The 24062-nt window shown below is 71.7% G+C and overlaps 4 protein-coding genes across 5 annotated transcripts; 2 read left to right on the top strand and 2 right to left on the bottom strand.

Annotated features, from left to right (window-relative positions):
- The first annotated feature begins 2001 nt into the window (after positions 1-2001).
- MVB12A (multivesicular body subunit 12A) lies at positions 2002-4945 on the top strand. Its single transcript, XM_070058972.2, has 9 exons — positions 2002-2195; positions 2298-2396; positions 2488-2584; positions 2777-2903; positions 3393-3512; positions 3593-3708; positions 3833-3894; positions 4428-4484; positions 4687-4945. The coding sequence occupies exons 1-9, from the start codon at positions 2103-2105 to the stop codon at positions 4747-4749; spliced, it is 834 nt and encodes a 277-aa protein (XP_069915073.1). The 5' UTR covers positions 2002-2102; the 3' UTR covers positions 4750-4945.
- Positions 4946-6318: 1373 nt separating this feature from the next.
- TMEM221 (transmembrane protein 221) lies at positions 6319-8801 on the bottom strand. Of its 2 annotated transcripts, XM_070058975.2 has the most exons (4): positions 8259-8699; positions 7644-7729; positions 6973-7203; positions 6319-6524 (listed from the first exon to the last, which is right to left on the bottom strand). In XM_070058975.2, the coding sequence occupies exons 1-4, from the start codon at positions 8561-8563 to the stop codon at positions 6469-6471; spliced, it is 678 nt and encodes a 225-aa protein (XP_069915076.1). In that variant the 5' UTR covers positions 8564-8699; the 3' UTR covers positions 6319-6468. The 2 variants fall into 2 exon arrangements, with proteins under 2 accessions (XP_069915076.1, XP_069915074.1); XM_070058973.2 differs by lacking the exon at positions 6319-6524 and having other exon boundaries at positions 6664-7203; positions 8259-8801.
- Positions 8802-9575: 774 nt separating this feature from the next.
- NXNL1 (nucleoredoxin like 1) lies at positions 9576-11214 on the bottom strand. Its single transcript, XM_051830000.3, has 3 exons — positions 11022-11214; positions 10552-10899; positions 9576-9907 (listed from the first exon to the last, which is right to left on the bottom strand). Exons 1-3 carry the CDS (start codon positions 11078-11080, stop codon positions 9595-9597), a joined length of 720 nt encoding a protein of 239 aa, XP_051685960.1. The 5' UTR covers positions 11081-11214; the 3' UTR covers positions 9576-9594.
- Positions 11215-11378: 164 nt separating this feature from the next.
- SLC27A1 (solute carrier family 27 member 1) lies at positions 11379-23616 on the top strand. The gene is made up of 13 exons (XM_051829998.3): positions 11379-11747; positions 12512-12679; positions 17060-17454; positions 17908-18069; positions 18157-18226; positions 18774-18865; positions 19352-19461; positions 20101-20310; positions 20759-20885; positions 21008-21145; positions 21505-21669; positions 21802-21948; positions 22640-23616. The coding sequence occupies exons 2-13, from the start codon at positions 12513-12515 to the stop codon at positions 22795-22797; spliced, it is 1941 nt and encodes a 646-aa protein (XP_051685958.1). The 5' UTR covers positions 11379-11747; position 12512; the 3' UTR covers positions 22798-23616.
- Positions 23617-24062: the final 446 nt, after the last annotated feature.

Here is a 24062-nt window from a genome sequence, read left to right as displayed (position 1 = left end):
AACTCAGCGCCTGGAAAACAAGATCGTAAACCTGGCTACTCTTGACCCAGACACTCGGGAGCCCGCATTCCCGGTCCCAGTAGACACACGCCCCGCCCCGCCCCGCCCAATCCCAGGACGGCCACCTGCCCTGGGGACCAATCAGACGCAGGCCCGAGCTCCGCCCCCGCTGCCCGCACAGCCCCCCCCTGGGATCTCGGAGCATGCGCAGGTCCTGCTGGGCTTTTGCGTGAGACGGGGATGCGGGAAGCCGCACCTGTGCAGGACGTGGGCGGCTTTACACGGCACAGTCCTGCCTGCACCGCCATAGCTTTAGGGTTGGTCCCAGCCCCCCCACTCACCACCTCCCACCCCCAGTCTGAAACAATGGGGGTGAAACCTTGGGAGCTGGGGCCGGCGCTGCGGCGCAATGGGTTAAAGCCCCAGCCTGCAGCGCCAGCATCCCATAGAGACGCCGGTTCGAGTCCCAGATGCTCCACTTCCGATCCAGCTCTCTGTTATGGCCTGGGAAAGCAGTGGAAGATGGCCCGAGTCCTGCACCTGCGTGGGAGACCCGGATGGAGCTTCTGGCTTCAGCCTGGCCCAGCCCTGGCCGTTGCGGCCATGTGGGGAGTGAACCAGCGGATGGAGACCTCTCTCTCTCTCTCTCTCTCTCTCTCTCCCTCTCTCTCAGTCTCGAAGCTCAAAGCCACGGGGAGCGCAGGGCGAATCTGCGGTGTTGTTGCCGGGTCAAGCTGACCCAAGGCCTGGGCAAAGCTGATCCGGATCCCAGCTTCACAATAGACAAATCCCAGCCGCAGCGCTGACCCAGGTGCAGCCTGGCTGTGTCGGGCCTGAGCGATGGCGCCGGGAGTTCCTGTGCCCGCCGGGAGGGGGGCGGGGCACCCGTGGCCGCTGGTGTCCGAGTGTCAAGCCAGCTTCCCGCGGGGCTGGGGGCAGGCAGCCTCGGGCGTCGGAAACAAAGCACCCAACCCCCGCTCCTGTCTGGGCCTCATTGTCTGAGCGCTCAGAGCGCTGCCCGCCCTCAGCCTTCGATGTCCCCTTAGGTTCACTGTATTTTAAAGATGTATTTATTTATTTGAAAGGAACAGTTACAGAGAGAGAGAGAGAGAGAGAGAGAGAGAGAGAGAGACAGGGATATTCCATCCGCTGGTTCATTCTCTAAATGGCTGCAGCAGCCGGGGCTGGGTCAGGCTGAAGCCAGGAGCCAGGAGCTTCTTCCTGGTCTCCCACGCGGGTGCAGGGGCCTAAGGTCCTGGGCCATCTTCTACTGCTTTCCCAGGCCACAGCAGAGAGCTGGATCCCAGGTGGAGCAGCCGGGACTCGAACCGGTGCTCATATGGGATGCTGGCGCTGTAGGAGGTGGCTTTATCCGCTCCGCCACAGCACTGTGCCTCTCCCCTTAGGTGTTATTTATTAATTATTATTTTTTTTAAAGAATGGCGAAATGTTTTGCAGGGTAGCGGAAGAGGCGCCCGTGGTCAGGGCCAGCGCGCCTGTGGCCCTCTCAGCACTGCTCTGTGCAAACCAACCTCGGACGCGTCCCTGGCGGCTGCCACCCGCCCTGAGCCCAGCGCTCTCGCCTTTACCGGGAACCCACTCGCTGGGAGGCGCTGGCCGGGAGCAAGAGGCCCAAGGTCAGCCCCCTCTAATTGGACCCTGCCCAGGGGTCGTTTTGCCAATGCCTCTCCCAGGTCCTCTCTCTCTCCATATTTTTTTTCAGGATTCTTTACTTTTGCAAATGCGCCGGGCCTCTTTATTTCTACCATCCGGCCCGGAAACGCACAATTTTTTTCTCCGCATGCGAGGCTGAGGCTGCAATGAATTCTGGGAAACGTAGTCCTGGCCCCCATTGCTGGCGGAAGTGGCTGGGCGGGACACTCCGCGAGACCTCCTTCCGCAAACGTCACTCCCAGGGCGAGGCCAGGGGGCGTGGCCCCGCCTCCCCAGCCGATTGGCCAGCAGCGCTTCCGGGTCCCCGCCGTCGCACTCGCGGCGCATGCTGGGAGTTGTAGTCCGCATTCCCGTCCGCGCTCAGGGGCTCCGCGGCCAGCTCCGGGGTGCCCAGACCGCGTCCAGCGTTCGGCGGGCGGCTCTGCGGCATGGATCCGGGGCCCGGCGCGGACGCGGCGCTGCCGCTGGCCGGCCTGGCGTGGTCGGCGGCCTCGGCGCCGCCGCCGCGCGGGTTCAGCGCGGTGAGCCGGCCGGCGGGGCAGGGGTGGCCGAGGCCGGTGGCGAGGGGTGGGGGGTGTCCCGGCGTTGACCCGCGCTGACCCGCGCGCCTCTCCCCGCCTTAGATCTCCTGCACCGTGGAGGGCGCCCCCGCCAGCTTCGGCAAGAGCTTCGCGCAGAAGTCGGGCTACTTCCTGTGCCTGAACGCCCTGGGCGGCCTGGAGGTGCGCCGCGCCCCCACTCTGGGGTCCCCGGCTGGGGGTGAGGGTGGATGGGTGGGGGGCTGACCCTCGCCGCTGCCCCCCCACCCCGCAGAACCCGCAGGACAACGTGGTGGTCGACGTGCAGATCGTGGTGGACAAGAGCTCCCCGCCCCCCGGGTTCGTCGCCGTCTGTGACCCCCAGGACAGCAGTGAGTGGGGCTGGGGTCCGACCTCGGGCCGGCGGGGGTCCCGCACGGCTCGCCCCTGTGCCCCCACCCCACCCCGGCCTCGGGGAACCCCCTCCCGGGACGGAGCCCCCCCCGGGGCGGGGCGGGGCTGCCCCCTCAGCCACCCCGGCCCCCTCCCCGCTGGCCTCTCTCACGCCCCCTCCCCACGCCCAGAGGCCTCCGTGTCCAAGAAGAAGCGCCTGTGCGTGAGGCTGGCGCCCCTGGGGGCGGCTGACACGGCCGTGGTGGACGTCCGCCTGAGCGGCAAGGCCAAGTCTGTGCCTGGATACCTGCGGGTGGGGTAGGAGCGCGCCGCCGCCCTGGCCGCCGGCCCAGCCCCCAGCCCAACCCCCAGTCCCCAGCCTCCAGCCCCCAGCCCCAACCCCACCCCCCGGCACCAGTCCCGTTTCCCAGCCCCGGCCCTCCGGTCCCAGCCCCCAGCCCCCAGCCCCCAGCCCCTGGGCCCGGCCCCCAGCCCCCAGCCTCCAGCCCCCAGCCCCCAGCCCCTAGCCCTTGGGCCCAGCCGCCAGCCCTCAGCCCTTGGGCCCAGGCCCCAGCCCTGGCCCCCGGCCCCCGGCCCCCAGCCCCCAGCCCCCAGCCCCCAGCCCCTAGCCCCTAGCCCTTGGGCCCAGCCCCCAGCCCCCAGCCCCCAGCCCCTAGCCCCTAGCCCTTGGGCCCAGCCCCCAGCCCCCAGCCCCCAGCCCCTCCGCGCCTCGGCACCTGCCGGCTCCCCCAGCCGCGGGGTCAGCCCCACCCGGGCCCAGATGCTGTCTCCTCCCTCTGCCCGCAGGGACATGGGCGGCTTCGCTGTCTGGTGCAAGAAAGCCAAGGTGCCCAGGCCAGTGCCCAAGCCCCGCGGGCTCAGCCGGGACCTGCAGGGCCTCTCCCTGGAGGCGCGGAGCCAGCCCAGGTGAGCGGCAGGGCCCCCGGGCGGGGCGGGTGGCGGGGGGGGGGACTTCCGGGCGCCTGACCCTGCTGTGCCCCCTCCAGCCCTGCCGGCAAGGGCGGCGCCCCCGAGCGGACGCTGTCCAGGCTGGGCTCGCGGGCGTCCACCCTGGGGAGAAAGGACTCCATCTACGAGGCGTCCAGCCTCTACGGCATCTCAGGTGAGTGGGGAAAGTGAGGCACGCGTGGGCGTCTGGGCGCGGCGGGAGCCGGGGCTCGAACCTAGGCGCTCGGATAGGGCGGAGCCTCGGCGGCGGCGGCTGAACCCCGCGTCTGATCTTCCAGCCATGGACGGGGTGCCCTTCACGCTGCACCCCCGGTTCGAAGGCAAGAGCTGCGGCCCTCTGGTGAGATGGGACGCTGGAGGGGGCGGGGCCGGGTGGGGGCGTGGCCGAGCCTGGGGCAGACACTCGGCGGGGGCAGCTAGAAGGGGTGGGGTACATCTAGGCCACGCCTTGGGCATGGTGGGGCGGGGCCTGGGCGTAGCTGGGGCGGGGCCGGGGCCTGGGCGGGGCAGCTAGAAGAGGGGCATCCAGACCATGCCCTGGGCGTGGTGAGGGCGGGGCCGGGGGCGGGGACTTGGGGGGTCAGCTAGAAGCGGTGGGGACATGCAGGCCATGCCCTAGGTGGACCTGAGGCGGGGCCGTCCAGGGGTCTGGGTGGAGCTGGGGGCGGGGTCGAGGACAGGGGTCGGGCGGGGCGAGCTGGGGGCGCGGCCGGGGCGTGACTTGGTGGGGCAAGCTCGAAGGGAGCTGGGACACCCTGGCCACGCCCAGGGCTGGGCGGGGCCGGGGTGGGGGCATGACCGGGGCGGGGCCGGCCTGCCCGGGGCGGGGCCCTCCATACCCAGAGAATGAGGCTGGGATCCGCCCGCCTCCAGGCCTTCTCCGCCTTCGCGGACCTGACCATCAAGTCGCTGGCTGAAATCGAGGAGGAGGTGGGTACGGGGTGGGGGTGGGGGTGGGCACACGGACTCCCCGCCCCCCGCAGCGGGCTGCCCCAGTCCCCCCCCAGCCCTCCTCCCCCGCGCGCCCTCGCCCAGCTTCCCCAGGCTGGGGTCGCTCCCTCCTGACGTGCCGCCCCCAGCCCCAGGGCCGCGCCCGCTTCGCCCCTCCCTGACCTCCGCTCTCCCCCCCCAGTACAATTACGGCTTCGTGGTGGAGAAGACGGCGGCCGCCCGCCTGCCGCCCAGCGTCTCCTAGCCCCCTCCCCGCCCCTGCCCTGGAGCCGGGGCTCGGCCTGGGGTCTCCCAGCCCGGGGCCCCGCAGGGCGGGGGCGGAGGGGGCGGGCCAAGCCCCCCACCCGGAAATCAGTGCCTTCTCGACTTTTGTGTCAAAACCGCCGGGTGTCTGGCGGCGGCAGCGCGCCCCGTGCAATAAACACTACGACTCGGGCTGACTTGCGTGGCCGGGGCGTGCACTGCGCAGAGCGGGAAACTGAGGCTCAGGGCAAAGCCCAGTGGCAGGGCGGGGTCGCAGGTGTGGGAGCGGCTGTCTGCGAGCCAGCTGGTGGGGGGCCTCTGCCCGTCCCAGGGCTGAGCCAGGGCCCGGGGCTCCATCCGCGTCTCCCACGCGGGCGGCAGGGCCCCAGGGACTCGGCCCACCCCACAGCGAGCTGCACGAGAAGCGGACCGGGGACTCGAACCCCGGCCCCCGGATCCGGGCACCCAGCGCCTGGCGTCCTCCCGCCGACGGCCGCCAGGGGGCGCTGGGCACCCGTGCCTGGGCCGCCGTCGCCACAGGCGCCCGCCACCATGACACCCGGCGCAGGGTCTTCACTTCCGGGTCAGGGGCGGCCGCGACCCGGAAGCGCCCTAACGGGCCGCTGGGGTCGTCGCTCATTGGCCAGCGCGGGTGCCACGGCAGGCCCCGCCCCCGCAGCGCCTCATTGGCTAGCAGCAATGGGCGGGGCCTGGCCGAGGCCTGCGCGGTGTGGACGCCCCAACGCGGTTCAGGCGCCGAATCAGATGAATCCTGATTTATTGAACACGGGGGACGCTCCCCAAGCGGACACAGAGCCCGGGGGGGGGGGGTCGGGGGGCGGGGCCTTGCGGAAGCCCAACCCCTCCGGACCCCGGATGATTGGCAAGCGGGGGTCAGGGGGATTCTGGGTAAGACTGGGCTGTGCGGGGCCGAGACTTGGCGGGTCCGGGCCGGGGTCCTGCGGGCGTCTGCGGGGGTGGCCGCGCCAGGTGGTCCGGGGGTGGGGGAGGGGAGGCCTTGCGAGGTGAACCTGCCCCGCCCCGACTGCACCAGTTAAGCCCCGCCCCCAGCACCTGCCCGGCTCCTCCCCGCCCCGACTGCACCTGCCAGGCCCCGCCCCCAGCACCTGCCCGGCTCCGCCCCCTCTCTCCCGCCCCGACTGCACCAGCCAGGCCCCGCCCCCAGCCCCTGCCCGGCCCCGCCCCCTCTCTCCCACCCCGCCTGCACCTGCCGGTCCCCCCCACCGCCCCTGGCTCCTGCCCCGTCCCTCCCCACCCTCCCGTCCTCCGCCCCCCGCCCGCAGCTGGCCGTCCCGACCCTCCCCCTGCCCCAGATTCCGACGCCACCGCCCACAAAGCCCCTTTGTTCTCGGGGCCGGGCCGGCTGCGGGCCAGGGGCTCGGGTTCCAGGGCGGCTCCGGGTGTGCGGGGGCGAGGACCCATCCCGGCCTCGTTCTCCCGGAGCCCCGACCCTGACCTGACCCTAACCCCGACCCCAACCCTCACCCAGAGCCCCCGGGGCCCCCTCCTGTGAGCCCCAGAATCCGCCCGGCACCCCCAGCCCGGAAATGATTGACAGGCGGGCCCCAGGGGAAGGCGGGGGTCGCAGCCGGGTCACGGGCGCAGCCCCCCTGCGGGTCGCTGCCGAGGGTCGCAGCCGGGGGTCACAGCCCGTGCCGTCCGCAGCAGGCGGCCTGCGGGACCCAGGCGGGATCCCCGCTTAGCACTGGGGCCCCGGCTGAGCCCCAGCCTCTCCGGGGGCCTCCGTGTTCTCATCTGTGAAATGGATGGAGAGGCTTAGAGCCGCTGTCGCCGCCCCTCAACCCCAGAGGGTCGGACACTCATCTAGCACAGTCCCCACTGCCCGCTCCCAGGGGTGGGTGTGGGGCGCTCCTCTGGCCACCGGGTCGTTGGGAGGAGGGTCCCGGGGGCTCCAGCCCTGGCCTCTGCCTTTCCTTTTGAGAGATTTTGGTAAAGGCTGGAGCCCTGGCAGCCACACTGCACCATGAGGCAGCTTTAAGGACGGCACTCAGGGAGGCTGCAGAGTGGGGGAGAAGTCAGAACCTACTGCTGCCCCCGTGGCCCGGCATGCTGCCCATCTCAGAGGCTGCCCTGGCCCAGGGCCCCCCCGTGGCTGAGGGACCCAGGCAGACTGCTCTCCCGGCCTCCCCTGGGGGAAGCAGGGCCCAAGTTTGGGGTGCACAGGGCACTCGGCGGTGGGTACCCTGCCGGGGCTGCGTCCTGGGGCCGGGCTTGGAGGCTTCAGCCGGGCGGGCAGGGTCCTCTTCGAAGGAGGCTGGGCCCGGATCCCGAAGGCCGCGGCGGGCAGCCCGCGAGGCCCGGAGCAGGGTGTGGGTCAGCGCGGCTGCCGGAACCAGGGCCCCCACGCCGAGGACGGAGGCGGTGGCCACGCCTGTCTCGATCTCGAAAAGCAGCAGTGCATAGATGGACAGCGCTGGGAGAGGAGATGGTTGTCACTTGTTCAGTCAACAAGCAGCTGCCATTGATTCAATCAACAAATGTGTTTTCGATGCCATGCCATGGCGGAGCGTGGCCTGAACCCCAAGGGGCTGAGTCTGGAGGCTGCTCTCAGGGCCGCTGGGTGCTGTCCTCAGGGGACAGCCAGCAGGGACCCAGCCGCAGAGGAGGCCTGGAGAGGGGAGCCCAGGAGCCCGCGGGCACAGCCCGTGCAAAGGTCCTGGGGTGGGAGCCGGGAGGGCGTGGCTAAGGGAGGCGGGGCCTGGAGCCACTCGCTCATGCGGGACCTGCCTGCCCGGGCCCAGGGTGGCCCTGCCCCGGGCTCCGGCGGCCTGGGCGGACGCACAGCCTCCCCCGGCCTCAGTGTGCCATCTCAGGGTCCTGCCCCTGGCCCCGCCCCGGCCGCGCGCCACGCACCTGCCAGGTAGACGGAGACCCCGCAGCACAGGAGCCCGAGCGCTGCGTGTCGGAGGCCGCGGCAGTCGTACAGGAAGCCGTCGGACCTGGGCCGGGGAGGACCCGGATGTCAGCCGGGCATCCAGTCCCCTCTGAACCCCCAGCCTGCGCCTGCCGCAGGGCCTTTGCACTGCCACTCCCACCTCCAGCCGGGCCGTCCCGGCGCCCTGTGCCCTAGGTCTACTCTGCTTCTCCGTTCCCGGCGGCCCCAGGAGCTGAGGGCGGCCAGGGTCCAGCGAGACCCCCGCCCGGCCCCAGCTCAGCCCCCTGCACGCATACCGTGGCCCCTGGAGGGCGGCAGCTTGGTCTGGGCGGGGTCCACGCTAGAGCCCCTGACGCCCCTGAGGACGGGCCGGCAGCCCAGGCCAGGCGCTGGCCAGGATCAAGTTCAAGTCCGGTCTCGCCCCCTCCCGCTGGGAGAACCCGAGGCCGCGGCCCTGTGTCAGGTGCCAGGGCCAGCGGCCAGCGACACAGGGGCCCGGCGCCGGCAGGCAGGGCTCGCACCCTGCTGCGACTCCACCGACGTGCGGAGGGGCCCCAGCCTCGCCCCTGCGCCCCCCCCGCCCCGCCCCCTACCTGCGGGAGCCGGGCGTCCGGGCCAGCTCGGCGCCCAGGTGCCCGCAGAGCGCGGCCAGCAGCAGGCAGGCGAGGCCGAGCGCCAGGCCCAGCGCGGCCAGCGCCCCGGCCAGCGGCAGCAGCGCGCCCGCCGCGTCCTCGGGCAGCCCGCGGCCGGCGGCCGCCTCGGGGTCCGGCCCCCGCAGCTCGGCGCGCCCCGCCTGCAGCTGGAACAGCAGCTGCGCGCCCAGCGCCGCCAGCACGGCGGCCGGGATGCCCAGCAGGGTCATCGCGGCCAGCACCCGGCCGCCGTACGACCGGGCCATGGCCAGGGATGCCGTCCAGGGGTCCCGGGGTGGGGGGAGATGGGGGCGTCGGCGGGACCCCCAGAGGGCGAGGCTGCGGGGAGTTCTGCGGGCCCTGGGCGGGGTCGAGGGCTGCCGCGGGGTGGGGTAGCGGGTCCAGGGGTCGGGGGTCCGGGGAGCCGGCCTGAGCTCCCTGAAGCCTGGGGGAAGTCCGGTTTCTCCGGTGCCCGCGTAACAGCTCCGGTCGTCGGGGCTGGAGGGGGCGTGGCCCTAGCGGGGGCGTGGTCTTTGGAGGGGCGGTGTGAAGTCTGGGAGGGGCGTGGCCCTGGGGGAGGCGTGCTCTCCAGCCGGGCGGGAGTGAGGTCTGGGAGGGGCGTGACCTTCAGAGGGGCGGGGTTAAGCCTGGGCAGGGGCATGGCCGTTGGCGGGCGTGGTCTTTGGAGGGGCGTGGTTAATTCTGGGAGGGGCATGGCCGGGGCGGAGGCCTGATCTCAGCCAGGCAGAGGTGAGGTCTGGGAGGGGCGTGGCCTTCAGATGGGCGGGGTGAATCCTGGGAGGGGCGTGGCCCGGGCAGGGACATAATCTTCGGAAGGGTGTGTTGAAGCCTGGGTGGAGGCGTGGCCTTTCGCGGGCAGGGTGTGGCCTTGGGCGGGAGGGGCGGAGCCTGGAGTTTGGCCCCAGGACCCCCAGACCTCGCTAAACCTGTGTGGCTCTGAGCACCTGATGTTGACGAAGGGGAACAGAAGCTGAAGGAAACCGAATTTATTAGTAAACGATGTGTTGACTACTTCGAGGGACAGAGGCCCACGCGCGGATGCACCCCGCCCGCAGCTGGGGCCGAGCTACGGGGAAGCCGGGGTCCCCCCCCCCCGGGAACGGCTGGGCCGGGGCGGGGCTCGAACCCAGGGTGCGGGTCTCCGCGCGGGTGCCGCCCGCCTGCTCGCCGGCCGGCGTTGAAATACCACCCGCACGGCCACAGCAGGGACCCGTGGTCGCCGGGGAGCCGGGGCCTCCGCCGTTGCCCACCCCCCACGCCCCCACCCCTGGCGCTTTCAGTCCAGCCCCCAGGCCGCGCCCCCCGCGCCCCCCGCGCCCGCCGCGCCCTCCGCGCCCCGCCGCGGCCGCTCCACGCGGTACTTGCAGCGGCGCAGGGGCTCGGTGAGGCTCCGCGGCGCGGGGTCGTCCAGGTCCTCGGGCGGCAGGAAGCTGCGGTCCAGCACCTCGGACGCCTCCTGCCAGTTGGCGAAGCAGGCGGGGCCCAGGCGCTGGATCTCGGCGGCCGCGTCCCGCGTGAGCACGTCCCCACCCGGCTTCAGCACCACGACGGCCGGCAGGCGCTCCACGCAGAACTGGCGCCCCAGCTCCCTGTGGGGCGGGCGCGGCTCAGTGCAGGCCCCGGGGCGGAGTGCCCGCAGCCCGCTCCCTGCACCTTGCCGAGCGCCTGCTGTGTGCACTGCAGGTCCTGTTCTGGGACACCCAGGGCGGGCTCTCGCCACAGGGCCCTTGCACCTGCTCTGCACGGACAGCTGTGCTCAGGAGCCGGCGTGGGGCCCAGCGGTTCCGTGGGGGCATCCCGCGTGGTGAGAGGCCCGGCTCCCCGACAACGCAGACTGCAGGAGGCAGCAATGGCGGCCCAAGTGCTGGGGACCCTGCCACCCATGGGGGAGACCCGGATGGAGCTCCAGCCTCTGTGCTTAGGCTAGGGGGGGCGGCCAAAGTAGGGCGGGGCCACAACGGCCGGAGCTGAGCTGATCCAAAGCCAGGAGCCAGGAGCTCCATCCAGGTCTCCCACGCGGGTTCGGGGGCCCAACGACTTGGGCCATCTCCCACTGCTTTCCCAGACCACAGCAGGGAGCTGGACTGGAAGTGGAGCAGCCGGGACTCGAACCAGGGTCCCTATGGGATGCCGGCACCGCAGGCCACCGCTTCGGCCCTGATAAATATATCTTTTTAAAGATGATTCCTCTCCCAGGAGAGGGCCCCTCCTCCAGGCAGCCCGCCGGGCTCACCTCCGCCAGGCGTCCTCGAAGGGCAGGAAGAGCCACTTCTCGGGCATGTCCCTGAGGAACTGGCCCTGCTGCTCCTCCGTGCGGTCCTGGGACACGTACACCAGCGCCAGCTGCGCCGCCCGCAGCACGTAGAACTCGTCGGTGAGCCGCACGAAGAAGTCCTTGAGCACGGGCGCGAAGGCCTGGCAGCGCGGGCAGGCGGCCGCGCCGAAGAACAGCAGCAGCAGCCGGTTGTCCAGCCGGCGGCTGAGCTCCGCGTCCGTCTCCAGCTCGTCCTGCTCACTGTTGTTCCGGATCAGGACGCGGCCGGAGAACAGGGCGGCCATGGCCGGCTCCGGGTGTCCGGGGCTGGGGAAGCGGGGCCTTTAGGACGGCGGCTTAAGGTCCGCGCTAATCAGCCTAAGGCTGCAGGGCAGCCAAGGTCAAGGCGGGGAGAGGGCAGTGCGGGGGGGGGGGGGGCGCTGCGCTACCTGCAGCGCCAGCTTCCCATAGGGGCGCGAGTTCGAGTCCCGGCTGCTCCACTTCCCATCCAGCTCTCCACTGTGGCCTAGGAAAGCAGTAGAAGATGGCCGAGTGCTTGGGCCCCTGCACCTGCGTGGGAGACCCGGATGGAGCTCCTGGCTCCTGGTCTTAGATTGGCCCAGCTCTGACCGTTGTGGCCATCTGGGGAGTGAACCAGTGGATGGAAGACCTCGCTCTCTCTCTCTCTTTCAAATCAATCAATAAATCTTTTTTTTTTTTTTTTAAAGGGTAACATCTCCAGCATCAGTCGCTCAGGTTTGAGTGAACAAATGAACCTCAGCTCCGTCCCGCACCTTGCCCTGTATAGCGCGCTGGTTGCGGCCGGGTGGCCTCTCTGCCCGGCCCGGCCGGCCCGGCGGATCCCGGCCAGCGGCCGGCAGGTGCCCGCCCTCGGGGTCTCCCTCCCCGCCCGCCGCCCCAGCAGGCCTGGGCCCGGGCCCGGGAGGGCGGGCGCTGAGCGCTGGCCGGGCCCTGGGCTCCGAGTGGCGCTGGAAGCCGGCCCTGGTCGCCGCCCAGCACAGCGCCGAGGTCGGCCAAGCAGGGCAGGAGACGAGCCAGCGGGCGGGCGGGACCGGGCGCGGCGCGGTGAGAGGGGTCCACAGAAACGCACGCCCCCGGAGACTCGCAGGAGCTCCAGGAGCCCCGGACAGGGCTGCGCCTGCGGGCAGCTGCAGGTCAGCCGGGCCTGGGCTCTGGGGCCGGGGCCGGGGGCTCCGGGCAGGTGCCGGTCAGCGGGGTGGGGGCCCGGCCGGTCCTGGGCTCTGGGGGCGGGGCCGGGGGCTCCGGGCAGGTGCATCTAGGACGCGCGGATCCCACGTCTGAGCCTGCGCAGGCCGCGCTCTGGCGCTTTCTGGGGCCCTGAGGGCTCGCGCTTCGGACTCCCCGCGGCCCCTCCGGGCGCACGCCCTGAACCGCAGGGCGGCGACCGGCTTAACCAGGCTCTAGAGGTGACCCGGGCCCTCCCGGCCCCCGGGCCGCGGCTCGCGGACGCCACCCGGAGCTCGGCCCGCCGCCCCTGGAGCCACGCCCCCGTCGGAGGAGGGCGGGGCGGGTAGGCGTTGCTATGGGGACAACGCCGGTCTCACAGCCCCGCCCGGCGGGCCGCTCTAGGCCGCGCGTCTCGTTGGCGTCGGCTCTCTGGCCCGCGGTTTCTCTATGGGCGCTGGAGCCAGACAGCGGGGAAGAGGGCGAAACAACCAGGCCGCACCCGGGCGCGAGGCTGCAGGGGGCCCGGCTCGGGGGCGGGGTCTAGCTCGGCGTGGGCGGAGTCTGGCTCCGGGAGGGCGGGGTCCCCGATGAGTGGCAGCTGCTGAGAGGTAGAGGCGGGGTCTAGCTCGGCGTGGGCGGGGCCGGCCCTGGGGGCGGAGCTCGGCCGCGGCCGGGCGGAGGTGGGCGGGGCCGGGGCCGCGTCCGCGACCCGAGCTCCTGCGCTTCCCAGGATGCGGGCCCCGGGTGCGGGCGCGGCCTCCGTGGCCTCCTGGGCGCTGCTCTGGCTGCTGGGGCTGCCGTGGACCTGGAGCGCGGCGGCGGCCCTCGGCGTCTACGTGGGCGGCGGCGGCTGGCGCTTCCTCCGGATCGTGTGCAAGACCGCGCGGCGCGACCTTTTGTGAGTGGGGCCCGGGCGGGGGCGGGGTCAGTGGGCGGGGCGGGGCCTGCACGGGTCCGGGCTGGGGGTCGGAGATCTGCACGGGGGCTCGGGGCTCGGAGGCCGAATGCGGGGGTGCCTGAGGTCGGGGGCGGGGTCTGCACGGGCATGGGGGGGCCCTGAGGAGAGGCCGCAGGGGACACCTTGGGGGCTCCTGGAGGGCGAGGGGGAGGTTCCAAGGTGATTGGGGGCCCAGGAGTTGCTTGGGAGACGAGGAGACTGAGAGGGGCCTCCCGGGGTCCCGGGTGGCGTTGACAGGCGTTGACATCACACCGAACCCCCGGGCTGGGGGACTCTCCGTAGGGGCCGTGGTGACTGAGGGGGGCCCAGTGATCTCTGGGCTCGTGGAGGGGCTGGTAGGGGTTGAGGACTTAAGGGTCTTTATCCAGGGTTTCTATCCCTACCGGGCCATTTGCCGGATTTTCAGTGGCCGGGCCGCTTTGTGAGGGTTTGGGGTTTGTCGGGGCCTGGGTGGGGGGCGCCACTCTGAGTTTGCAGCGATCCCGGGCCCCAGGCGTGGCTCAGGGGGGCGGCTTAGACGGCCTGGGGGTGAAGGTGGAGTTGCTGGGGGCAGAGCTGAGGAACAGGGGCGCCCCTGGCTTGTCCCCGGCTCCTGGGAGGGGGGAGTGCGCCCATTTCAAGGGTGAGGAGACCAAGGCCACGCTGGCCAGCGGGTCTCAGCGCCTCCGCCGCTGCGGAGCAATTCACGGCTGTGAGCAACACCTGTGCCCATTTCACAGATGCGCAAACGGAGGCGCAGTGTGGCCGCGTCGCTTCTCCCAGGACACACAGAGGGTGCGGGGCCGGAGCCCAGGCTCTGAACATAGCCACATCTGTGGTCTGTGGTCAGCCTTCGTGTGGACCTGCCCCCCACTCCGCGCAGGGCCTCAGGGCTTGGGGACCTGTCTGTCCCGTGGAAGGCAGCGAGAGAGAGAGAGAGAGAGAGAGAGAGAGAGAGAGAGAGAGAGAGAGAGAGAAGGTCTTCCATCCACTGGTTCACTCCCCAATTGGCTGCAACGGCCGGAGGTGCGCCAGGAGCTCCATCCGAGTCTCCACGCAGGTGCAGGACCCCAGTACAGAGCCAGCGCCGGCCGCCTCCCAGGATGCGCATGCGCAGGGAGCTGGGCCGGAAGCAGAGCGGGGGACTCCAACCTGCTGCACCAACCACGTGCCCCTGCCCCCTCCCCGGTGTGGGCCCCGAGGCTGCGACCTGATCGGTGTTTGTGGCTCCCAGCCGGGACTGGGGGGGCCTCTGAGGGATTCGCACCGCTTCCCTGGGGAGGGCGGCTAACGGGGCCCCACTTTGCAGGTGGGTAAACCGAGGCCCGAGTGGGAGGGGCCACGGTGTTTGCGCTCTGGTGGGCGCCGTCTGAGCGCCGGAGGAGGGGCCGCGTTTGGACCCCAGGTTCGGGAAAGATTCGAGCGCCGGCCCAGTTCTCCTAACCCGCCCTGCCCCGCCTGGCCCAGAGTCCGTGCTCGGTGACCGCTTCCTGCCCCGCAGTCGGGAGGGGAGGGTCGAGGAGGGGCCCCGGGAAGGGCGCGGAGCCACACACTAGGCTCTTTGTGTGCAGGCCGGGGGTGGCCTGGGCCGCGGCCAGCGGGGGCCGCCCGGGCATGCAGCCGGGGCACAGCGGCGGGTGCAGGGCCTGCCCCGGGGGCTGCTCTGGGGGCGAGAGCAGGAGGGGGGGCGAGGGTGTGGGGGACGAGGGCAGGACCGGGGTGGGCGAGGGTGTGGGGGACGAGGGCAGGACCCGGGCAGAGGGTGTCCCGGGGGGCCAGGGTGTCCCGGGAACCACTCCCCCCACTCCTGTCCCCTGTTCTGGACGCTGACACCCACCCGGGCTTCCTCCGGCCTGTCGCCCCCACCACCGCCCTCGCCGCCACCCTCTCGGGCCCCCTCCCGCGGTCCCTGGGGCCCCTGGGCTGAGTTTGCTCACAGGGATGAGTGGGGTACACAGTAGGCGCTCAGACGCGAGGAGCCGATCGCCCTCGGCCGGCCTGGCCCTGCTGGCTTTGGCACTTGGTTAGGGTCCGAGGCTCCATTCCTTCATCCGAGCAGCGCTCCCCGGTGGCGGTGCATGCATTGAGTGCCTGCTGTGTGCGCCGCTGGCTGGCGTCTGGGTGAGGGGCGGCTCCCGCGCGGTTGCTCCTCGAGTTCCTTCCCCTCGCCGAGTCCCGCGTCCTCCGCTGACCGATAGGGGGCGCAAGGCACGGTATTCAGCAAGTGCTCAATAATTGCTGATCACGCTCACCTTGCCACTGCTTATTCCTCAGATGGATGAGCAGGATTTTTATTTTTTGAGATTGATTTATTTACTTGAAAGGCAGAGTTACAGAGAGGTCAGAGGCAGAGAGAGAGGGGGAGAGAGAGAGAGAGAGAGAGAGAGAGAGAGAGAGAGAGAAAGGTCTTCCATCCACTGGTTCACTCCCCAGATGGACGCAACGGCAGGAGCTGGGCCAATCCGAAGCCAGGAGCCAGGAGCTCCATCCGGGTCTCCCACGTGGGGGCGGGGACCCAAGCACTTGGGCCATCTTCCGCTGCTTTCCCAGGCCACAGCAGAGAGCTGGGTCAGAAGTGGAGCAGCCGGGACTCGAACCGGCGCCCCTATGCGATGCCGCGGCGACTTTACCCGCTGGGCCGCAGCACCTGAGCTTCCTAAGCACCAGGGTGAAGGCCGGCTGCCTGATTTACGTTTTCTGGAAAGTTCTCCCTCTGGGCGTGCGCAGGCGCCCATGAGCCGCAGGGCACGCACCCGCCGGGCCCCTTCCTTCCTGTTCCCCCATTGCTGGCTCTGGTGCCTCTGCAGAGCGGGGTGGCCCCCCGACCCCGCCCACCGCTGGAGGCCCCGCCCTCTCCACAGAGCAGGCTGGGGGGCGGGGCCAGGACTTCCTCTCCCCGCACCCCTGGTGGGTGGGGCCCTGGTCTGCCGCCGCCACCCCCAGGTTCCCGGCGTCACAGCCACGCGTCCCTGCCCTCCGGGGACAGGCGAGGAGACGGAGCACCAGTCGATTGCACCTGCGGTGGGGAGGCAGGAGGGGGCCAAGGCCTGCGGGGGGGGGGGTCGTGCCGATGCTGCAGAGCCCGTGCAAAGGCCCTGGGGTGGGAGCATGGCAGAAACATCAGGGTGGGTGTGGCTGGAGAGATGAGCGGGGAGGAGGAGGGGGAGGGTCTCGCTCTCGCTCCAGCGCTGCGGGGTCTCAGGGAGGCCAGGGACGCCCGGCTCGGGCCCCTTGGCAGACGCAGAGCGTGGGGACCCCGGCCCTGTCCCTGTGTGCAGGGGCTTCCCACGAGAGGCCGAAGAGAGACAGGGGCCCGCGTCCCACGTCACAGCGCCTGCCTCCAGCTCCCTGCGCACGCGCACCCTGGGAGCCGCGGTGAGGGCTCAAGGCTCTGGGCCCCCGCCGCCCACGGGGGAGACCCGGATGGAGCTCCCGCCGCCCCCCAACACCCTGTCTCCCCGGCTGAGCCCCGCGGGCCCTCCACCTCCCCTCCCCGCACCTGATTCCTGCCACACAAGGCGCGTCCCTCCCAGGCCGGAGCCCAGAGCCCCAGGCCCCAGAGTGCAATGGCCGCTTGCATGAATGAATGAAGGGATGAATGAATGAAGTTATGAATGGAGTGGCTGAGTGATGAATGATGCATGAATGAAGGTTTTTTCCCTTCGCCGGGACCGCAGGGTGCTGAGGCCAGGGCTGGGCAGGCCACAGGCGGGGGCTGCGGGAGCCGTGGGGGCGGCGTGGGTCAGGGCGGCGCCCGCTGCTGGTCAAAGACAAGCCCAGGTCGGGGCCGGGCTGAAGCCGGGGGGCCGGGGGCTCCATCCGGGTCTCCCGCGGGGGTGCAGGGGCCTGAGCACCTGGGCCGTCCCTTGCCGCTTCCCAGGCGCATGCGCAGCTGGCATCGCGGGCGGTGGCTCAGCTCCCCGCCCATCTGGCACGGGCCTGGCCCGGCCCCCACCCCCACAGCTGCTGCAGGCATTTGGGGGGTGGTCCCGCAGCCGGGAGCCCTGTCTGTCTCTGCCTCTTCATCACCGCGGTCAGAATCGCGGGTGGGAGGCTGAGGGGGCAGAGGGTGTGTGCTGGGCGCTGGGATGCCCCATGGTGCGGAGGGTCCTGCAGAGGGCCGAGCCCGCCGGGACACACGGGGCTGCTGGGGGTCGCAGCCCTGGAACCCGCTGGCTGATTGGCCCCTGCTCTGCCTCCCCCCGGCAACCCAAGGGTTAACCATCAATCTGGCAGCGACCCCCTGGCTGCCCTGGGACTCCCCCCATAGGGAAGCTGGAGCTCTGGGGGTCCCGGGATGGCCAGGGCGCCCCTGACCCGCCCCCTCTGCGTCCCTCGCAGTGGCCTCTCCGTGCTGATCCGCGTGCGCCTGGAGCTGCGACGCCACCAGCGCGCCGGCCACACGGTGCCGCTCATCTTCCAGGCCGTGGCGCGGCGGCAGCCCGAGCGCCTGGCGCTGGTGGACGCGGGCAGCGGCGCGCGCTGGACCTTCGAGCAGCTGGACGCCTACTCCAACGCCGTGGGCCACCTCTTCCGCCAGTTCGGCTTCGGCCCGGGCGACGTGGTGGCGCTCTTCGCGGAGGGCCGGCCCGAGTTCGTGGGGCTGTGGCTGGGCCTGGCCAAGGCGGGCGTGGTGGCTGCGTTGCTGAACGTGAACCTCCGGCGTGAGCCGCTGGCCTTCTGCCTGGGCACCTCGGGCGCCAAGGCCCTGGTCTACGGCGGGGAGCTGGCGGCGGGTGAGGCTGGGCCCGGGGCGGCAGTGGGGGGCCGAGGCGGGGAGTACTGGCTGCGCAGTAACCCGCTGGGGGCGTGGCCCGCTGGGGGCGTGGCCCACTGTAGTACGCGGGGCGTGGCCAGCTGGGGTGTGGCCTGCTATAGTATGCTGGGGGTGTGGCCCACAGTAGTATGCAGGGGTGTGGCTTGCTATAGTATGCTGGGGTGTGGCCCACTGTAGTAGGCTAGGGTGTGTGGCCTGCTGGGGGCATGGCCTAGTATAGTAGCTGTGGGTGTGGCCCACTGTAGAATGTGGGGTGTGGCCTAGTATGGTATGCTGGGGGTGTGGCCCTGGGGGTGTGGCTCTGAGATGTGAGGCCTTTGGCTGCCCTGGGCGGGGAGGCCGTGCGGGGGTGGGGCCGGGGGCTGCGGGGACCCCTCCCTGGCCGTGACCGGCCTTTCCCGCGGAGCCGCAGCCGTGGCAGAGGTGAGCCCGCAGCTGGGCAAGAGCCTCGTGAAGTTCTGCTTGGGAGCCACGGGGCCCGACGCTGTGCCGCCGGACACGCAGCTCCTGGACCACCTGCTGTCCGAGGCCTCCACCGCCCCGCTGCCACCCGCCCCCAGCGCGGGCATGGACGGTGAGTCCGGGCCAGCCCCACCCCACCCCCACCCTCGCGCCTTTCCCGCGCCCCGGGCCCGGTCCCCAATGCGCGGGTCTCCTGCAGGCCGGCTGTTCTACATCTACACGTCTGGGACCACAGGGCTTCCCAAGGCCGCCATCATTGTGCACAGCAGGTGAGACCCAGGCCGCCCCGCCCCACGCCCCTGCGCACCGTGATCCCCTGAGCCCGCGCCCCGGGTCCCCACCTCCGGCCCGTGAGCAGGACCTGTCTGTGCTTCCTGTTCCCACCACGGCCCGGACCCCCGATCCGGCCTCCTGACAGCGCCGGCCCCCTCTGCAAACCACAGCAGAGCCGAAAGCCCCTCCCCGCACCTGCCGTGGCCTGCATGACCCCTGCAGCGTCACCTTCCTCCTCCCCTACCCCCTCCCCTTTGAACCCTCGAACTCCGCACACCTGCCTCCAGGCCTTTGCACCTGCTGTGCCGCCCCAGCGCCCTCCCGCTGGGTCTCAGATCTTGACCCCCCTCCCTGGGGGCACCCAGCCGGCAGTAGGAGGCATTGTACCTGCTGCCCCCACCCCCCCCCGCTCCGGCCAGCCTGGGAGCCCCGCGGGCTTGGCTGTGCCTGGGTCCGCACCCAAGACAACAGCCCAATCGCTCTACCTATCTCAGGGGGAGGGGGCTCGGGTCGCAGCCCCTGCCTCCCCGTTCCCCCCTGCAGGTACTACCGCATCGCCGCCTTTGGCCACCACGCCTACCGCATGCGGGCAACCGACGTCTTGTACGACTGCCTGCCGCTGTACCACTCGGCAGGTAGGGCAGGGCGGGGCCTGGCAGGGGCGAGGGCGGGGCGGAGCTGGAGGCGGGGCGGGATAGGGGGCGAGGCCTGGCTGGTGCGCGGTGGGCGGGATGGAGCGGGCGGGGGGCAGGGGGTGGAGCCCGGACGGGGTCAGGGACGGGGAGGGCCAGGGGCGGGGCGGCACCGGGCCTGGGGTGGGGTGGGGCCTGTGCAGGGCCTGGGTGGTGTGGAGGCGGGGCCAAGGCTGAGGGAGTGCAGGGCCTGGCCTGTGTGGGACGGGGCCAGGGCGTGGCCTGGGTGAGGCGAGGCATGAGTGGGGCCGGGGTGCCACGGGGTGGGGCCTGGGCGGTGTGGAGGCGGGGCCAGGGATGGGGGTGTGGGGCGGGGACAGGACTGGGGCGGGGCCTGGGCAGCACAGGGCTGGGCTGGGGTGGGGCCTGGCCTGGGTGGGGCGGGGCCTGGGGCGGTCCGGTTCCGGGCCCACTCACCCGCCTCTGCAGGCAACATCATGGGCGTGGGCCAGTGCCTGCTCTACGGGATGACCGTGGTCCTCCGCAAGAAGTTCTCGGCCAGCCGCTTCTGGGATGACTGCGTCCAGTATGACTGCACGGTGAGGCCCCGCCCCTCGCTCTGGGCCCCGCCCAGACCAGCACCCACTCGCCGAGACCCCCATGGCCACTGCGCCTGGGGCGACGCTGCGCGCGCCCATTTTGCAGGTGGGGCCACAGAGGCTTGTCCGGTGAGGCCCACAGCGGGGTCCAGGGGCTTCCGGGTAGGGTCCGATGCTGAGGCGGGGTTGGGGGGCGCCTGAGCCCTGGCTGGGGCTAGGGAGGGGCAGATGGGCCGAGGGAGGAGCCTCGAGTGAGCTGGGACAGTGGCCCCCCACAGGGGCAGGCTCTCCAGGCCCCGCCCCTGCCCCGCCCCATCCACGCCCCGCCCACAGGTGGCGCAGTATATCGGTGAGATCTGTTGCTACCTGGGGCATGGTCTCAGGCCAGCCCCCAATCCCTGACCACGCCCTTCCTGGCCCCGCTCCCAGGTGGTGCAGTACCTGGGCATGGTCTCAGGCCCGCCCAGCCGTGACCACGCCCCACCCTGACCACGCCCCACCCAGACCTCACCCTTGACCACGCCCCCGCCCCAGGTGGTGCAGTACCTGGGCATGGTCTCGGGCCCGCCCAGCCATGACCACGCCCCACCCTGACCACGCCCCACCCAGACCTCACCCTTGACCACGCCCCCGCCCCAGGTGGTGCAGTACATCGGGGAAATCTGCCGCTACCTGCTCAGGCAGCCGCTGCGCGAGGCCGAGCGCCGCCACCGCGTGCGCCTGGCTGTGGGGAACGGGCTGCGTCCCGCCCTCTGGGAGGAGTTCGCGCAGCGCTTTGGGGTGCGGCAGATCGGGGAGTTTTACGGCGCCACGGAGTGCAACTGCAGCATCGCCAACATGGACGGCAAGGTGGGGCCCGGGGAGACCCCCGACCCGCCCTCCCGCCTGGGGCCTGGGAAGACCCCATGGACTGCAAGGTGGGGCTAGGGGAGACCCCCGCCCCCGGGGGCCCCCGGGAGAGACCCCCGACCCGCCCTCCCGCCTGGGGCCTGGGAAGACCCCATGGACGGCAAGGCGGAGCCAGGGGAGACCCCGCCCCCGGGGGTCCAGGGAGACCCCCGCCCTTGGGGGCCCCAGGAGAGACCCCCGACCCGCCCTCCCGCCTGGGGCCTGGGAAGACCCCATGGACGGCAAGGTGGGGCTAGGGGAGACCCCGCCCCGGGTGCCTGGGAGAGACCCCCGCCCTCCCGCCTGCCCGGCCCGGAGCTAAATGGAGTCTCCTAGTGGGGTGGGGGTGGGAGGACAGGGGCTGCGGGCAGCCCCACGGCCACGCCCCAGGCCACTCTCTCGCCCCCAGGTCGGCGCCTGCGGCTTCAACAGCCGCATCCTCCCGCTTGTGTACCCGATCCGACTGGTGAGGGTGGACGAGGACTCCCTGCAGCCGCTGCGGGACGCGCGCGGCCTCTGCGTGCCCTGCGAGCCCGGTGAGCCCGGGGAGCTGCGGCCGGGGTCTCCCCTCCCTGCCCGGTCCCGGAGAGCTGCGGCCGGGGTCTCCCCTCTCGTACCCCGCCCCGCCGGCTCAGCCCGAGCGCCGCCCCCTCCCCAGGCGAGCCCGGCCTCCTCGTGGGCCAGATCGACCAGCAGGACCCCCTGCGCCGCTTCGACGGCTACGTCAGCGAGAGCGCCACGCGCCAGAAGATCGTGCACAGCGTGTTCCGCAGGGGCGACCGCGCCTACCTGTCAGGTGCGCCCTGGGCGGGGCGGGGGGGGCGCCTACCTGTCAGGTGTGCCCTGGGCGGGGCGGGGGGGGGGCGCCTACCTGTCAGGTGCGCCCTGGGCGGGGGGGGGGCGCCTACCTGTCAGGTGTGCCCTGGGCGGGGCGGGGGGGGGCGCCTACCTGTCAGGTGCGCCCTGGGCGGGGCGGGGGGGGGCGCCTACCTGTCAGGTGCGCCCTGGGCGGGGCGGGGGGCGCCTACCTGTCAGGTGTGCCCTGGGCGGGGTGGGGGGCGCCTACCTGTCAGGTGCGCCCCGGGCGGGGGCGGGGGGCCGCGGGCGGGGGCAGAGGAGCCCCGGCCCCAGCGCCCCGCCCGCCCCACCCCCCAGGTGACGTGCTGGTGATGGACGAGCTGGGCTACATGTACTTCCGGGACCGCGGCGGGGACACCTTCCGCTGGCGAGGAGAGAACGTGTCCACCACGGAGGTGGAGGCTGTGCTGAGCCGCCTGCTGGGCCAGACGGACGTGGCCGTCTACGGGGTGGCGGTGCCAGGCACGCTGGGACCGCAGAGGGGGCGGGGAGGCGCTGGAGCTGTGGACGGCCCGGGCAGCTGCACATGGCAGGCGGCGGCTCCTGGGGCGGGCAGGGGCGGGCAGGGGGTCTCAGCTGCCTCTCCGTCCCCAGGGGTCGAAGGGAAAGCGGGCATGGCAGCCATCGCTGACCCCCAGGCCCGGCTGGACCCTAACGCCCTGCACCAGGAGCTGCAGAAGGTGCTGGCTCCGTACGCCCGGCCCGTCTTCCTGCGCCTCCTGCCCTGCGTGGACACCACAGGTGAGGCTTCGGCCCCGCCCCCGCTGCCCTGCCGTGGTCCGGTCCCGTGTGGTCTCCCCCGTGGGTGGCCCACATGGAACTCTGCACGAGCGCCCCCTGACGGCACAGCATTGCAGTGCATGGGGAGAGACCGGAAGTCGCAGGTGGGCGGGGCCAGTCAGCCAATGGGAGCACAGCACCATCGACCTGATTACCATGTGCTAGGCCCGCCTCTTTTTTTTTTTTTTTTTTTTTTTGACAGGCAGAGTAGACAGTGAGATAGAGAGACAGAGAGAGAAAGGTCTTCCTTTTGCCGTTGGTTCACCCTCCAATGGCCGCCGCTGCAGCCGGCGCACCGCGCTGATCCGATGGCAGGAGCCAGGATCCAGGTGCTTTTCCTGGTCTCCCATGGGGTGCAGGGCCCAAGCACCTGGGCCATCCTCCACTGCACTCCCTGGCCACAGCAGAGAGCTGGCCTGGAAGAGGGGCAACCGGGACAGAATCCGGCGCCCTGACCGGGAATAGAACCCGGTGTGCCGGCGCCGCAAGGTGGAGGATTAGCCTATTGAGCCATGGCGCCGGCCCATGGCCCGCCTCTTAAAGGCCCAGCCACCTCTTAACATGGCGGGCTCTGGAGGAAGGGGCGGCCCAGCAAAGGCCCAGCGGCGCCGGCCGCCCCCTGCCCAGCCCGTGCCCCCCACCCCTCCCGCAGGCACCTTCAAGATCCAGAAGACGAGACTGCAGCACGAGGGCTTCGACCTGCGCCGGATCTCCGACCGCCTCTTCTTCCTGGACCCGCAGCAGGGCGCCTACGTTCCCCTGGACGAGGGCGTCCACATGCGCATCTGCTCGGGGGCCTCGGGCCTCTGAGCCCGGCCGAGCCTCGCCCTGGGGTCGCTCGCCCACCTGGCCGAGGTGCACGGGGCGGGGCTGAGAGCCTGGACCCCCCAGGAACCCCCGTCTGCCCCTCCCCGCCCTGTCCGGCCTCGTCCCTCCCCAGTCACCCTGTCATCACCAGCTCCCTCCACGCGGTGCCTTAAGAGCCCCAGTCCGGCCCCCCATGGCTGCTGGGTGCCAGCCATTGTCACTCCGTCCCGGTGCCCTCAGCCCAGCCCAGCGAGGACCCCCCTGGGGTCAACCAGAAACTCCGCTGGGCAGAGCCAGGTGCCTTCTGCACTGTGCTGTCCTGGGCCCCGCCTTCTCCATGCCCTGGAAGCTTCCAGAATGCACTGTGGTCTCCAGGGAGTCTGGCCACCCATGTGGTTCGCCCGTGTGGACGGAAGCTCCTGGGCGTCTGGCCCCATCCCACCCGGCTGGAGGAGCCCAGGGGCTCTGGCCGCCACAGTGCCCCGCTGTGGCAGCGCCTGGACATGGGCGCCGGCCCCGCAAGGCTCGGACACGGACACGGACGCTGGGCTCGGACGGGGATGCCGACCTGGGACACAGACGCTGGGCACGGACAGGGATCTGAGAGCGGACATGGACGCTGTGCTCAGACACGGACGCCGGCCCGGGACACGGACGCTAGGCTCAGACGCGGACGCTGGGCTCGGACACGGACCCCGGCCTGGCCTGGCCGGCACAGGACGGGGTCGGCAGCGAGTGGCCGCGCGGTCCCCTGTGAAGTCCGCCTACCTGCGAGGTCTTTGTCTTCTGGCTAGTTTTCAGAAATAAACCTACAGCGTCCGCGCCGGCCCCGTGATCTGTTGTCCGCCCCGCGGGGCACAGAGGGGCCAGGCCCGGGCAGGCCCTCGGCGGGGACGCTCGCTTTCCGTGTGATCTGTTTATTTGGAGAGCAGATCAGATGGGGAGAGCGCGCGGTCTCCCATCCGCGGGGTCGCTCCACACAAGCCCATGGCGCCTGCAGCTGCGCCGGGAGCTTCCTCAGGTCTCCCAGGTGGGTGCAGGGCCCGAGCACCTGGGGTGCTGTCTGCTGCCGTCCCGGGCCCTTTGCGGGAGCTGCGAGCGCCCCAGCGCCGGCCGCACCCTCTGTGTGAAGCCCCCTCCCCAGCCTGGGCCTGCGGAGACCAGGGCTCTGCACTGGCTCAGTGGCCAGGGCAGGAGTGGGCGTGTCCCGATGGGCGGGGACTGAGGACTGCAGCCTGCGTGGGAGGGGGCGTGTTCCCCGGGGCGTG

Source organism: Oryctolagus cuniculus, chromosome 16 (assembly GCF_051225735.1).
Source record: "Oryctolagus cuniculus isolate XC-2025 breed Fujian yellow rabbit chromosome 16, ASM5122573v1, whole genome shotgun sequence".
Classification (NCBI taxonomy): Eukaryota; Metazoa; Chordata; class Mammalia; order Lagomorpha; family Leporidae; genus Oryctolagus; species Oryctolagus cuniculus.
The sequence above is the reverse complement of the archived record's forward strand: the minus strand, read 5'-3'. Positions and strand labels throughout refer to the sequence as shown.

Coding starts and splice junctions, on each gene's coding strand:
- MVB12A (XM_070058972.2), top strand. CDS start 2,103: ATGGATCCGGGGCCCGGCGCGGACGCGGCGCTGCCGCTGGCCGGCCTG. Junction 2,904..3,392: donor CCTGGATACCTGCGGGTGGG/GTAGGAGCGCGC, acceptor CTCTGCCCGCAG/GGACATGGGCGGCTTCGCTG. Junction 3,895..4,427: donor GCAAGAGCTGCGGCCCTCTG/GTGAGATGGGAC, acceptor GCCCGCCTCCAG/GCCTTCTCCGCCTTCGCGGA.
- TMEM221 (XM_070058973.2), bottom strand. CDS start 8,563: ATGGCCCGGTCGTACGGCGGCCGGGTGCTGGCCGCGATGACCCTGCTG. Junction 7,730..8,258: donor CGGACGCCCGGCTCCCGCAG/GTAGGGGGCGGG, acceptor TCCCCGGCCCAG/GTCCGACGGCTTCCTGTACG. Junction 7,204..7,643: donor GGTCTCCGTCTACCTGGCAG/GTGCGTGGCGCG, acceptor CTCCTCTCCCAG/CGCTGTCCATCTATGCACTG.
- NXNL1 (XM_051830000.3), bottom strand. CDS start 11,080: ATGGGAAGTGGAGCAGCCGGGACTCGAACTCGCGCCCCTATGGGAAGC. Junction 10,900..11,021: donor ATGGGAAGCTGGCGCTGCAG/GTAGCGCAGCGC, acceptor CCGCTTCCCCAG/CCCCGGACACCCGGAGCCGG. Junction 9,908..10,551: donor TTCGAGGACGCCTGGCGGAG/GTGAGCCCGGCG, acceptor CCCGCCCCACAG/GGAGCTGGGGCGCCAGTTCT.
- SLC27A1 (XM_051829998.3), top strand. CDS start 12,513: ATGCGGGCCCCGGGTGCGGGCGCGGCCTCCGTGGCCTCCTGGGCGCTG. Junction 12,680..17,059: donor ACCGCGCGGCGCGACCTTTT/GTGAGTGGGGCC, acceptor CGTCCCTCGCAG/TGGCCTCTCCGTGCTGATCC. Junction 17,455..17,907: donor CGGCGGGGAGCTGGCGGCGG/GTGAGGCTGGGC, acceptor GCGGAGCCGCAG/CCGTGGCAGAGGTGAGCCCG.